At 54.7% G+C, this 14,409-nt stretch overlaps 1 protein-coding gene across 7 annotated transcripts in view; it reads left to right on the top strand.

The window, feature by feature from the left end:
• LOC105464075 (ral guanine nucleotide dissociation stimulator) overlaps positions 1-10,917 on the top strand; it is a 50,690-nt gene extending 39,773 nt beyond the window's left edge. For 6 of the 7 annotated variants that reach the window (XM_011711746.3, XM_011711742.3, XM_011711741.3 and 3 more), the window contains exons 6-18: positions 5-408; positions 1,143-1,358; positions 1,691-1,794; positions 2,424-2,508; positions 4,317-4,385; positions 4,814-4,900; positions 5,372-5,404; positions 5,725-5,846; positions 6,026-6,121; positions 6,451-6,652; positions 6,827-7,069; positions 8,345-8,459; positions 9,870-10,917. In XM_011711746.3, the coding sequence (XP_011710048.2) occupies positions 5-408; positions 1,143-1,358; positions 1,691-1,794; positions 2,424-2,508; positions 4,317-4,385; positions 4,814-4,900; positions 5,372-5,404; positions 5,725-5,846; positions 6,026-6,121; positions 6,451-6,652; positions 6,827-7,069; positions 8,345-8,459; positions 9,870-10,045 (1,952 nt within the window). In that variant the 3' untranslated portion in view covers positions 10,046-10,917. The remainder of the gene's footprint in view (positions 1-4; positions 409-1,142; positions 1,359-1,690; positions 1,795-2,423; positions 2,509-4,316; positions 4,386-4,813; positions 4,901-5,371; positions 5,405-5,724; positions 5,847-6,025; positions 6,122-6,450; positions 6,653-6,826; positions 7,070-8,344; positions 8,460-9,869) is intronic. The other variant, XM_011711743.3, reaches the window with a different exon arrangement.
• Positions 10,918-14,409: the final 3,492 nt, after the last annotated feature.

The following is a 14,409-nucleotide window of genomic DNA, read 5'->3' as shown; positions in this document are numbered from 1 at the left end:
ACAGCTCTGTCACCAGTGCCAGCTCTAAAACCAACTCCAGAGCTAGAGCTAGCTCTAACACCAGCTCGAGCACCCAGCCCAGTGCCAGCCCCAGCACCAGCTCCAGGCTCAGAGCTAGAGGTCGCTCCAGCACCAGCTCCGAAGCTCCAGCAGGCTCCAGAGCCAGCTGTGGAACTAGAACTGGCTCCAGCGCCAGCTCTGGAACTAGAGCCAGCTCCAGTACCACCTCCAGAACAGGATCCAGCTCCTTCCCAAACTCTAGAGCTGGAGCCAGCTCTAGTGCCAGTTCCAGCATTAGAGCCTTCCTGGCCTTCACCTGTGGTTGCAGAGAACGGGCTGAGTGAGAAGCCTCACCTCTTGGTGTTCCCTCCCGACTTGGTGGCAGAGCAGTTTACACTGATGGATGCGGTGAGCGGCTCAGATTGGCAGGGCAGGGGTGGGCCTGCCTTCTGGCATCTGCTGCCCCCTACCTAGCATTCCCTGGTCCAGAGCTGATGTTCTGGTCAAATCCCAGCTCCACTGTTACACACCAAGTAACCAGGGCGAGTTTCTGAACCCCAAGTCCTCAGTTTCCCTCCGGACGGTAGAGATGGGGTCACCCCTGTCCTCCAGAGTGACTGTTGAGATTCCAGATGGAGCAGACGGGAAGCTCAGCAGGCCTGGCCTGTGGGAGTGGAGGGTGCTCACCAGGGTGCTCCATGGGTCACCCCCATCTGTTTAGGAGGCTCACCAGCTTCAGCACTCATTAGGTATTCGGTGTGTCCTGGAGCCCATGGCAGACACTGGACAAAGCCCCTAGTTATAGCGCCCACAGCCGATGTGCGTCTGGATGGGGAGCAGACTGAGGCGTGCCATGTGGGATGATAGGGGGTGGGGCACTGGGGCGTGGGCCGGTAGTGCCATTTGGTCCATGCATGTGCGAGCCGCCTGTCGGCGCTGGGGCTTGGTGAGGATGTGCGAGGCAGTGCTCCTGTTGTTCCCACCAGCATTCTGTCCTGGGTCACTTGTGTGCTAGGCACCCTGCATGGACATGGGATAAAATCTGGAGACCCCCACAAGGGGGTCAAGCTACATCCTCAGCTTCCCCAGCGCCTGCCCAGACTGCTGGGGCACAGCCAGGTGACGCTTACCCTCCTCCCCAGGAGCTGTTCAAGAAGGTGGTGCCCTACCACTGCCTGGGCTCCATCTGGTCCCAGCGGGACAAGAAGGGCAAGGAGCACCTGGCACCCACCATCCGCGCCACTGTCACCCAGTTCAACAGCGTGGCCAACTGCGTCATCACCACCTGCCTCGGGGACCGAAGCACGAAAGCCCCAGACAGGGCCAGGGTGGTGGAGCACTGGATCGAGGTGGCCAGGGTACGCCACAGGAGGGGCCTGGGCCCCCTCTTTGCCTTCATCTGTTCTCAGGTTGTGGTCTGCAGTCCAAGCCCCTGTACGGGCCCCAGGCCCCTCTTCCCAGGGGCACGCTTTCCTTGACTCTCCCAGCCCACTGCCTGGATGCTCACGTCCTCCTTACGCCGTTTCCTTAGGTTGAGCTAAAATCCTGTCACCCCTGGGTCGCAGGTGTGCCCTCTGGGGACTCCTTGAGTGTCTGTCTCATTAGGAGGGGAGGGGAGGCCAAGGGGGACTGAGGCCAGGCAAACTGGGAGCCCCAGCCCCACCTCACGCCTCCTGCTCTTCCCGGCCAGGAGTGCCGAATCCTCAAGAACTTCTCGTCGCTGTATGCCATCCTCTCCGCCCTGCAGAGCAACTCCATCCACCGGCTGAAGAAGACGTGGGAAGACGTTTCCAGGTGGGCATGCCTCTATAGGAGCTCCTGCTGCACTGGGGACCTCCCACAGGGCTGGCATTGCCCGCTTAGTGAGCCAGTGGGAGGCCACAAACCCTGAGCGCAGGGATCCTCCACTGACCTGAGCTGGCAGCTCTGCCTCAGAGCTCGGCTTCCTAAGCTGTCAGATGGTGGCTTGAGCCACATCAGAGATTTTCAGGTGTTCATGTTGTAGCCACAGAACCCTTATGCTATTGATCTCAAAACCTTTGTGCCAGGCGCAGTGGCTAACGCCTGTAATCCCAGCTACTCAGAAAGCTGAGGCCAGGAGAATCTCTTGAACCCAGGAGGTGGAGGTCGCGATGAGTCGAGATCGGACCACTGCTCTCCAGCCTGGGTGGCTGAAATTGTCTCCAAAAAAAAGAAAAAAAACCCTTTGGAAATAGCTGCTCACTGGAAACGGGAACAGGGGTCCTGTTGCACCAACATGAAGGCCCCCCTCCCCAGACCTGCAGAGCATTGGTGCTCTGCGAAACCCTGTGTGCTGCGTTCAGGCAGCCTGGGGTCTTTCAACTCTAAAGTAAAATGGATTTGCACTCACACCCCTCCCCGCCATTGCTAGCTTTCTCCTTCCTTCTTTGCCCTTCTGACAGGGACAGTTTCCGGATCTTTCAGAAGCTGTCGGAGATCTTCTCAGATGAGAACAACTACTCATTGAGCCGGGAGCTGCTCATCAAGGTGGAGTGGCGGCAGGCAGAGACTGGGGCAGGGGAAGGAGCAGGGGCAGGGGGTGGTGGCGTTCGCTTCTTGCTGGAAAAGTTCCTTTCCCGTGTGCACAAAGAGGGAAGAGGGATCTGTTTGGCCCCTGGGCGTCTGAGGGACAGGGCCCCGGTTAATCCGACACAGTAAGGGTGGCAGTGGAGGTTCCAGGAGTAGTAGATGGGCATCAGGACCAGCAGGTCTCTGGCTTCCTCGCTGGTTGGGAAGGGGATGCAGCTCCTGCCCCCACACTGGCCCCGTCTGTCCCCGGGAGGCCAGGTTCCTACCTCTGTCTGTTCTGCACACCCAAGGAGAAGGCAGCCTGCCTACCCCAGGGACAGGAGCTGCAGGGGATGCCAAGGGCCAGGTGACCGTACCTGGCAGGTAGATTTGGAGGCCCTGTGTGGCTTCCCCACCCTGCCCTGAGAAGAGACACTGACCAGAGAACCCTGTAGCATTCTTCTCATGGTACCCCGTTAGCCATGGCAGACACCCTAGATGACTGAGGAGAACTTTCAGGGACTAATGGATTCACGAGGCCTCAGAGGGAGTCAAGTGTCACTGCCTGGTGCCCCAGCGTGCCCGGTCAGCGAAATGACATCTAGGGCCCCCCTCCTGCGTGGACGAACGCAGAGTTCCCTACAGAGGAGTATCGCGGGGGGTTCTGGAACACCTGTCCCTCTCCCTCCGTGGCACAGCTCTGCTGGGGGCCCCAGCACGCACGAGAAGCCCAGAGGATGGCATCCCAATCAGTGGCTAAACAGGGGTAAAGGCAGATGGGGCAGAGTCTCTGGCTAGGACAGAAAAGCCTGTTCTGAGTCCCTGGGGGCCCTGGGCAAGTCGCTGCCCATCTCAGGGCCACAGTTTCCTCATCCGGAAAACGGAGGAATGCCAGCCCTGGGGTACTGACCTCACGGAAGGTTCAAGGGAGAAAAGGAGTGTTCAACCAAAACAGGGCTGTAGCGCACAGTCTCTGAGGCCCTGCAAGGTAGGCAGAGATTTTTGAGACGGAGTCTTGCTCTGTCGCCCAGGCTGGAGTGCAGTGGCGGGATCTCGGCTCACTGCAAACTCTGCCTCCCGGGTTTACGTCATTCTCCTGCCTCAGCCTCCCGAGTAGCTGGGACTACAGGCACCCTCCACCTCGCCTGGCTAGTTTTTTGTATTTTTTTAGTAGAGACGGGGTTTCACCGTGTTAGCCAGGATGGTCTCGATCTCCTGACCTCGTGATCCGCCCTTCTCGGCCTCCCAAAGTGCTGGGATTACAGGCTTGAGCCACCGCGACCGGCCTACAGTTTTTAAGAGGAGTCTCGCTATGTCACCCAGGCTGGAGTGCAATGACACGATCTCGGCTCACTGCAATCCCTGCCTCCTGGGTTCAAGGGATTCTCTTGCCTCAGCTTCCCAAGTAGCTGGGATTACAGGTGTGCACCACCATGCCCAGCTAATATTTGTATTTTTTAGTAGAGATGGGATTTCACTGTGTTGGCCAGGCTGGTCTTGAACTCCTGACCTCAAGTGATCCACCTGCCTTGGCCTTCCAAAATACTGGGATTACAGGCGTGAGCCACCTCACCATGCAGCAGGCGGAGTTCTCATCCGCACTTTCCAGAGGGGGAGGCAGGCTCAGGAAGGCCAGGCTGCCGGCCCAGGACCCCACACTAATGAGTATTGATACCAGGGTCAGCCCTGGAACCCAAGCACACTGGCAGCGCCCCAGGTCAGGGTGCCTGAGGGCTAAGGGCTGAGGGGATAGGGCCTCGCTGACCCTGTCCTCTCTACCCTGGCAGGAGGGGACCTCCAAGTTTGCCACGCTGGAGATGAACCCCAAGAGAGCCCAGAAACGGCCAAAGGAGACGGTGAGTGCCCGAGGCTGCGGAGGGGGAGGGGGCTGGCCTGGGAGTAGGTAGGAGGGACGCTTTCGGCTGTAGCCATGGTGCCTGTGGGCCCCATTAGAGGTGGCCTTCTCTGGACCCTGGCAGAGCCATGCCTGGATCAGCTGGTATCTGGGAGGACCAGCTGCAGCCACAAAAGTATGGGCCTGGCAGAGCCAGCTCAGGCGGGCGTGGGGCTGGGGAGGACCAGGGGCCACAAGACTCAGGAACCCAGCATTTCCCAGATGCCAGCCAGGGAGGTGGCTAGAGGTAGTCTGAGGTCCAGGGAGGCAGCAGGCTCCAGGAGGCTCCCAGAGGTCCCCAGGCTGTTCCAAGTGAGGCCAGTTGGGTCTGGGGGCTGAGAAAGCCTTCAGGGGAGGGGTCTTGCTCATCCTTCTACCCCATTGCCACAGGGCATCATCCAGGGCACCGTTCCCTACCTGGGCACGTTCCTCACCGACCTGGTGATGCTGGACACCGCCATGAAGGACTATCTGTATGTGAGTATGCTGGGCGAGGCTGGAGTGGGGCCCGGGTGGAGATACCTTCCCTGAGCCGTGGGGGCTGGGCCCAGCAATGAGTAAACAGCTCAATGCCCAGCTGGTGACACCCCAGGGCTGCCCAAACACAGAGCTGAAGCACGGTTTGGCTGAGTGAGACACAGCCCATCCCTCAGGCAGTGACCCTAAGCACAGGGGGAAGCCAGGCCCTCCAAGGTCAGATGGCACGTGGTGGCTGAGCACGGCCTTCTCACCTGAGGCCTTAGTCCATTGTTCTCGGAGAGGGCTGGACAAGAAGTCCCCAAGCCTCTGCCCGCATGTCACCCTGCCCTGGTGCCCAGCATGGACTCCAGTCCAGGGGTGTGTGTGCCCTGCCCCCTGGTGGGCGCTCTTGGTAGTACAGCATGAGGTGGGGAGGCTGTAATGGTCAAGGGGTCACTTTCTGATGGCCATTGGGTGTCCACCTTCCAGGGCAGACTCATCAACTTCGAGAAGAGGAGGAAGGTAAGCAGCTGCAGCCCTGACTGGGGGAGGGTAGAAAACAGACCCACCAGGGCAGGACACTCGACTCCCACCGTCTCCCTCTTAAATTCATGGGACATTTGGATACAGAGAGAAGGGGGTCCCCTCCCACTGGAGGGTGGGGGTAGGAGGTTCTAGTCCAGGACCACCTCCTGGGGAATGGCTGTTTGAGCCCAGCTTTGAGAACAGGAAGGCCTGGATGGGAGTAGAGGTGAGGAGGGGACCCCAAGAGCAAAGACCTGGAGACTGGCCCCTGTCCTGCCCGGGCCTTGTCACTGCCCTGTGCTTCCCTCCGCTCCCAGGAGTTCGAGGTGATCGCCCAGATCAAGCTGCTGCAGTCGGCCTGCAACAACTACAGCATCACGCCAGATGAGCAGTTTGGGGTCTGGTTCCGGGCCGTGGAACGGCTCAGTGAGACTGAGAGGTGAGGCCGGGGCGGCAAATGGGGACGGCTCCAGAGGGCCAGCAGCCATGACCTATGATCACCGTCAGCCCCTATTGTCTGCAGAAGGCTGGGGCACCCAGACTCCAGCTTCTGGGCAGGTGCTGGGGGAAGGCTGGAGCATGGTCCCCGGTCATCACACCACTACCCTCTGCTCATAGCTACAACCTGTCGTGCGAGCTGGAGCCCCCATCCGAGTCAGCCAGCAACACCCTCAGGACCAAGAAGAACACAGCCATTGTCAAGCGCTGGAGCGAGTAAGGGCCTGGCCAGGGGTGGCAGGGGCAGCTGCCTTGGGGCTCAGAAGCTTCAGGGCTGAGCCTGGGCTCGGGGAGTCAGGGCAGCAGGCGCTGGAATCCTGCCCCGCTGCTGACTGGCCCTGAGACCCGGATGAGTTCCCCTCACCTCTTAGTTTTCTCCTCTGTGAAATGGGGTGATATTAAATGCTCTCCCAGATGGCTGTGGTGAATGGAGTACTGGCAACTGTCCCAGCACTTAGCAAAGTCCTCGGGCCCAGAGTGCAGGGGCTATGGGGGTGGGGTGTGTCCTTGGGGAGTCCCCTTAACTAAGCCGACCCTTCACCCAGCCGCCAGGCCCCCAGCACTGAGCTCAGTACCAGCGGCAGCTCCCACTCCAAGTCCTGTGACCAGCTCAGGTGTGGCCCCTACCTCAGCAGCGGGGACATTGCTGACGCGCTCAGCGTGCACTCGGCCGGCTCCTCCAGCTCTGACGTGGAGGAGATCAACATCAGCTTCGTCCCGGAGTCCCCAGATGGCCAGGAAAAGAAGGTGACTGCCTGCCCCTCTCCCCAATATCCTTCCTCATCTCCCCACTCCAAATCCGTGCACGGGACCAGGAAGCCCTGGATCCTGAACACAGCTTCTAGAAGGTTCCCCATCTGGCTGTTGGCCTGGGGTGCCCCACAGGGCAGGGGGATCTGCTGATCTTGCCGTCTCCCTCAGTTCTGGGAATCAGCCTCACAGTCATCCCCGGAGACCTCCGGCATCAGCTCGGCCTCCAGCAGCACCTCGTCCTCCTCAGCCTCCACCACACCCGTGGCTGCCACACGCACCCACAAGCGCTCCGTCTCAGGGCTCTGCAACTCCAGCTCCGCGCTGCCACTCTACAACCAGCAGGTGGGCGACTGCTGCATCATCCGCGTCAGCCTGGACGTGGACAACGGCAACATGTACAAGAGCATCCTGGTAAGCTGGGCGGGCGGCCTGGGTCCCTCCCTCCACCGGTCGGCTGGGTGGGCAGCTGGGTGGGCGGCTGGGTGGGCAGCCGGGTGGGCAGCCTGGGTCCCTCCCTCCACCGCTGAGCCGGGCGGGCGGCCTGGGTCCCTCCCTCCACCGCTGAGCCAGCCGGGCGGCCTGGGTCCCTCCCTCCACCAGTGAGCTGGGTGGGCAGCCAGGTGGGCAGCCAGGTGGGCGGCCTGGGTCCCTCCCTCCACTGGTGGCAGAAGCACCCGAACACAGCGCACCATCTCTACCCTCCTGGGATCCCCTTCTAGTTGGGGGGAAGGACAGATGTCAGCCAGGTACAGAAATGAAGAAGGTAGTGATCAGGGACAAGGCTGGCCTGAGTGCAGAGGGAGAGGGAAGGAGCAGCCGTGCAAAGCCTCCGGGAGGTGAAGGGGCAGTGCTGTGGGGGAGATGAGGTCAGGGAAGTATCTGGGGCCTGGCCACATAGGCCGCGACCACTGTCAGGACCTCGACTTTCTCAGGGAGGAAGATGACTGGCTTCTCTGTCAGAACCGCAGGGGTGTTGGTTAGGAGGCCGCTGTGGCAACCAGGCTGGGAGCCCTGGAGGGGGCCAGCAGGGTCAGAGTCTGGATAGCACTTGCAGACAGCTGATGGGAGGTGCCCACAGAATGGGTTTGTCTGGAGGCTCTTTCTTCATCCTCCAGGTGTCCTGCAACAGATGAACCATTTGTAACTCCCACTCTCTGTACCCCACACTGGGCCAGGTGCCCCATTATTCACACACCCTCCCGAGCCTCTCGCTGCCGGGAGCTAGCATGGTTAGCAGTCACCGGTGGCCCTGTGTCCGAGTTCCGCCTGTGCTCTGGGCCTCGGTCAAGGGAGCAGGGGCCTGGCCTGTGCTGACTGCACTGAGCATCCTGGCCAGCCCCTCCTTTCTTACCTCCATGGCTTCGACTAGGGACTGTTCCCCAGGCTCAATGATGCTGTTATCCTGGAGGGGCAAGGGCTTCCCAGGAAAGCACGGGAGGAGGGAACAGGCTCTTATAGGAGAAGCAGGGTAGGAACTGCTGGGAAAGACCCATTCTCATTCCACGGAGACCTCACTTGGGGAGCAGGAGAGGGTGACAAGGCCCTCTCTGGACCAAGCACCTGGCCAGAGGCTGTGAGTGCCTGTGCCCGGTGCTGAGGGGACTCCAGAGGGTCCTTAGCCACCGCACTCTGGGGGAGCTGCTCCAGGGTCTTTTCCCTGATGGTCCCTGCCCCGCCACGATGCAGGTGACCAGCCAAGATAAGGCTCCGGCCGTAATCCGCAAGGCCATGGACAAACACAACCTGGAGGAGGATGAGCCGGAAGACTATGAGCTGCTGCAGATTCTCTCCGATGACCGGAGTAAGTCAGAGGACCAGAGGGCGATGGCGGAGGGGGCAGGTCCACACCACTCCCCAGCCCCAGGTCGGAAGTCTTTGGCCCCAGAAAATTCACCAGCAGAGTGTGGGTGGACACTGTGGACAGGGCAGCCCTTGCTGCCCCCAGTGACCACTGGACCTCCCCAGTGTGTGCCCTTCCCTAGGCGTGAATAGGCAGTTCAAAACTCACATCAGTGAGGGGCAAAGAGAAAAGGCATTTTCACTGGGACAGGTTTGCCAGGTGGCCCACTGGAAGGGGGCTAAGACAGGAAAACATGTGCTCTAGAAAGAATGGTGACCACTGTAGACCAAAGTGTCAAGTGTTAAAATCCATGGGTGTGAGACTCTAAAAGCAGGACAGGCTACTAGGAGGCCAACTCAGTGTTCTAGAAACTGGGAAAGTGTCAAGAACCAGCGCAGGCTCAGAGTGGGGTGTCCTGGGCCTGGAGACGCTGGGCAAGTTCCTTAAGCCCTCTGCGCTTCTCTTCTTTTCCCCAAATGGAAATGAAAGTAACCAGTGGGTTGATCATATATATAAAAATCTATATGTATATACATGTATATATATATGTGTGCAGGTATATATAAAGCATCTGTGTGCACCATAAAAGTTAACTACAAATATTATCAACTGTTTTCTTTCCAGTGAGCTGAACACCACCCCCCACCATTAGCCCAGACAGTTAGCAATGACACCTATGATCCCTAGAAGTTATAGTCTAAATCCTCTGGCAGCTTCTTGTACCATTTTGGTTAGGTGGGCAAGGTAGGTGGGACCCCCAATCTTACAGAAAAGGAAGACCGAGGCCTAGAGAGGTTAAAGATGATGACCAAAAGCCACACCATGTCGGCAGGAGCATGAATCGAGCCCAGTTCTGGTTTACAGCAGGCTGTGGGCTGGAGGAGAGGGTGGGAAATGGAGCCAAGAGGAAGCGCTTGCTGGGTGCCAGGGTTCCAGAAGGAGTAGAGGCCTCCCTGGAATGGGCGCCAGAGCCCTGGGGCAAGCCTGTCCTTTCCTAGTCCTTGGAGCCCTTGTCCTGAGTGGAGCAGGATTCCAGAAGGTGATCTGGATTCTAGAATGCCTGTTCCAGCTGGGCAGCCAGCACTGCAGTATGGGCAGGACAGGGTGACCCTCTGCCAGCTCAGGCCAAGCCGGAATGTTCTGGAGTCAGTCCCTGTTTAAACAAGAGTCACCAGGTTTTGTGAGGACCTCAGCAGAGAGTATCCTTAGGCAGAGTCATTGCGAGGGGTCCTTGGAGTCCCAGAGCTGTATTGGAGGGGGATCTCAGGTCTGTGGATCAAGACGCTCCCTATAGGGGCTCTCAAGTGGTAGGGGTATCCTGCAGGGCCCCCAGGAGCACCACTGATCACCCCTCTGCCCCTCCCCCACCAGAGCTGAAGATCCCTGAAAACGCCAACGTCTTCTATGCCATGAACTCTACCGCCAACTATGACTTTGTCCTGAAGAAGCGGGCCTTCACCAAGGGAGTGAAGGTCAAGCATGGAGCCAGCTCAACCCTCCCTCGCATGAAGCAGAAAGGACTCAAGATTGCCAAGGGCATCTTCTGAGGGCATCTCCCCAGGGTCTGGCTGGCTGGTAGCCGAGCACTTATGGACCAGAGTGGCCCAGGCCAGCTGGGCACCTTCTTCCCACCTGCCAGCCCAGGGTACCCCAGACTCCAGTTTCATCCTGAACCTCTCCTGCTGCTGGGATTGACGCCTGCCATTGGTCAGGCTGACCTGGCCTCCCGTGGACCACTTGCTGCCTTAGGTGCCTTCTGCTCTCTGGAACCAGAGGACTAGCTGACTTTTGCCAAGGAGCAGTGCCAACGGGCATGGTGCCCTGCCTGCCCCCGGGCACCACCTCTGTACACTTCCCTGACACCTTCCCAGGTGTGGGTCACTGCCACCTGTGCCATGGGCACCCTAGAGCACCCACTCACCCACCATGTCTGACCACTGCAGTTCTCTCCTCATGCCCACGGGCACTGGCCTGTGACCTTCGCAGGGGTCCCGGCCCCTCCCACCACTCTAGCCTTTCTCAGGCTGCACCAAAGATTCCATCATCAGGGCCAACTGAGAGTGAGGGAGTCTCACCCACCACTTACCCCAGCCCTCCCCCGGGAGCAGAGAGAGAAACCCTCTTCATGGACCAGACTCTGCACCCGGTAAATGAGGACAGTCCCAGCTGAGTCCCATCGATGTTGAATCTGATGCCACTGCAAGTGCCATTCACCACTGCATCCTGGGCTTTACGAGACCATGCAAGACGGGGGTTAGTGAGGAAGGAGGATTTGGGGTGGGGGTGGGGCGATTGACTATTTGTATAAAAAGAAAAAGGAAAAAAAAAATGTTTACTGATTGGGGAGGGGCAATATTTATTTGTTGTAAATAGCAAATGCTAGACTTGAATATTATATTAAAATCCTGTTTCTACTATAGCCTGGTCATTGCAGTTTTGTTCTTTCATTGCCTGTCTTAATTAAAATGAGATAGAGACTCTCACATTCCATGTTAAAATAAGGACTCTTGCAGGATTATCCAGTGATTTTATGCACAGGAAAAGCCAGCCACCTTTCTCAGCACACTGAAGGAAACACAAAGTTTACCTTTCATACAGCAGATGTTCATTTCGGCATCATTCAGTTGGGAATGTGCTGAGACAGCCCTCAGAACTCCTGGGGCTAGAGGTTGGAGATACTTTCACAAGGCATAGCAAGAATTTCTGAAATTTAGCTGTCTTTAAAAGTAACATTTCTGGCCAGGCACGGTGGCTCATGCCTGTAATCCCAGCACTTTGGGAGGCCAAGACAGGTGGATCACGAGGTCAGGCGTTTGAGAACAGCCTGGCCAATGTAGTGAAACCCCATCTCTACTAAAAATTAAAAAAATTAGCCAGGTCTGGTGGCAGGCACCTGTAATCCCAGCTACACAGCAGACTGAGGCAGGAGAATCGCTTGAACCTGGGAGGCGGAGGTTGCAGTGAGCTGAGATCACGCCACTGCACTCCAGCCCGAGCAACAGTATGAGACTCCATCTCAAAAAATAATAAAGTAATATTTGCGGCAAAAAATGGCAGAGCAGGAGACCCCACGGTTCAGTCTCTCCACAGAAACGATTAAAAAGAAAACGATCAGAATAAACTGTTTTGGGACTCGAACCTGATTGGACATAGTCACCGGGGGAACACTTGGTGAAGGGAGATGCTGCTGAACTCTAACAGTTAAGGGAATCTCCATCAAGTCAGAGGCTGACCAAGAGACAACAAAACAGAAACTTCGTGACTGTACACAACAAGGAATACAAATATAAGCCTGGCAAAAATACAAATATAAGCCTGACAACTATAAGCCTGGAGAAGTAACTATGGACACAGAACACTGTATCCTTCAATAAATAAAAAAGCAATTCCTGCAGAGGGAGACAGTCTGATGTCCAGAGTCACTGCATTATAATACTCAATGTTCAGTTCTCAAAAAATTACAAAGAAACGAAAATGTGGCTCATTCACAGGGGAAAAGAGGATTTGACAAAAACTATCCTTGAGGAAGCTCAGACATTAAAATTACTAGGCAGAGACATTAAATCACCTGTCCTAAATACGCTTGATGAGCCAAAGGAAACCATGGAAAATAATGTATGAGCAAATGGGTGATTTGCAATAAAGGGATAGAAATTATAAAAAACCAACTAGAAGTTCTGCAGCTGAAAAGCATAATAACTGAGAAGAAAAATGTACTAGAGAGGTTCAGCAACAGATTTGAGCAGGCAGAAGAAAGAATCAGTGTACTGGACAATAAGGCAATAGAAATTACTCTGTCTAGGGAACAGAAAGAAAAAGGCATGAAGAAAAATGAACATAACTAGAGGTTCCTGTGGAACACCATTAAATGTACCAACATGCATTTAATCAGAGTTCAGAAAAGGCAGAGATTATTTGAATAATGGTCCAGAACTTCCCAAATTTGTTGAAAGACATAAATCTCCATATCCAAGAAGCTCATGGAACTTCAAACAGGATAAACTCAAAGAGATCCATACCCAAATTTATTAGTCAAATTGTCAAAAGACAGAAAATCTTGAAAGCAGTAAGAAGCCATTCATCACACACAAGAGATCCTCAAGATTAACAGCTGACTTATCAGAAACCAAGGAGTCTAGAAGGTAATAGGATGACATATTTAAAGTGCTGAAAGAAGGGTGAGTGTGGTGGCTCACACCTGTAATTCTAGCACTTTGGGAGGCCAAGGTTGGCAGATCATCTGAAGTCAGGAGTTCGAGACCAACCTGGCCAACATGGTGAAACCTTGTTTCTACTAAAAATATAAAAATTAGCCAGGCATGGTGGCACATGCCTATAGGCCTGACTATTTGGAGGTTGAGCCAGGAGAATCGCTTGAACCCAGCAAACAGAGGTTGCAGTGAGCCAAGATCACGCCACTGCACTCCAGCCTGGGCGACAGAGCAAGACTCCATCTCAAAAAATATTCTCAAAATAAATAAAGTGCTGAAAGAAGAAGCAAAACATCCTTTAAGGATGAAGGAGAAATTAAGACATTCTCAGATAAAAGTTAAGGGAGTTTTATTAGTAGACCTACCCTACAATAAATGGTAAAGGGAGTCCTTCTAGTTAAAATTAACACTAGACAGTAATTTGAAGCCATATGAAAAACTAAAGAACACAGGTAGAGATAACTAACAGGTAGTTAGCAAAGCCAGTGTTATTGCACTTTGGGTTTGTGTAACTCATCCTTTTTTATGATTTGAAGGTAAAATTCATAAAGCTATAAATCCACATTAATGAAAACAATGTGTAAAGATATAATCTGTGACTGACAGTATAAAGAGGGAAGATGTATAATAGCAGTGTATATTACTTAAATTCAGTTGATATTATTGAAACTAGATTGTTATATGTTTAAGATGTTACTTGTAATCCCAAAGGTAACCAGTAAGAAAATAACTAAAAAGTATATAGGAAAGCAAAGAAAGGAATCAGTTGTACAAAAGTAAATCCATAAAAAGCAGTAGTGGAGGAATTGAGGAACGAAAGTCATAAGACATACAGAAAACAAACAGCTCAATGGCAGAAGTAAAGGTTTTCTCATTAATTACTATAAATATAAATAGGTTAAATTCTCCAATTAAAAAGCAGAGATTGGGCCAGATGCAGTGGTTTACACCTGTAATCCCAGCACTTTGGGAGGCTGAGATTGGAGATGGCTTGAGCCCCAGAGTTTGAGACCAGCATGGACAACATGGTGAGATTCTGTCTCTAAAAAAATTTAAAATTAGCCAGGCATGGTGGTGTGCATCTGTGGTCCCAGCTCTCAAGAGGCTGATGTGGGAAGATCACTTAAGCCCAGGAGGTCAAGCCTGTAGTGAGCTGTGATCCTGCCACTGCACTCCAGCCTGGACAGCAGAGCAAGAGCAAGACCTGTCTCAGGAAAAAAAAGATTGGCAGAATGGATTTGTTAGAACTTGATCAATCTATATGCTGTATAGACAATTTTTTTTTTTTTTTTTTTTTTTTTGAGATGGAGTTTCGCTCTTTCACCTAGGCTGGAGTGAAGTGGCATGATCTTAGCTCACTGCAACCTCTGCCCCCTGGGTTCAAGCAATTCTCCTGCCTCAGTCTCCCAAGTAGCTGGGACTACAGGCGCCCGCCGCCACGCCCAGCTAATTTTTGTATTTTTAGAACAGATAGGGTTTTGCCATGTTGGCCAGGCTGGTCTTGAACTCCTGACCTCAGGTGATCCACCTGCCTTGGCCTCCCCAAAGTGCTAGGATTACAGGCGTGAGCCACTACGCCCAGCCTGTAGAGACAAATTTTATTTTAAGGTGGAATCTGACTCTGTTGCCTACGCTGGAGTGTAGTGGTGCAGTCTCAGCTCACTGCAACCCCTGACTCCCAGGTTCAAGCAATTCTCCTG

The sequence above is a fragment of the Macaca nemestrina genome, chromosome 14 (assembly GCF_043159975.1).
Source record: "Macaca nemestrina isolate mMacNem1 chromosome 14, mMacNem.hap1, whole genome shotgun sequence".
Lineage (NCBI taxonomy): Eukaryota > Metazoa > Chordata > Mammalia > Primates > Cercopithecidae > Macaca > Macaca nemestrina.
This window is presented reverse-complemented; position numbering and strand designations above follow the sequence as displayed.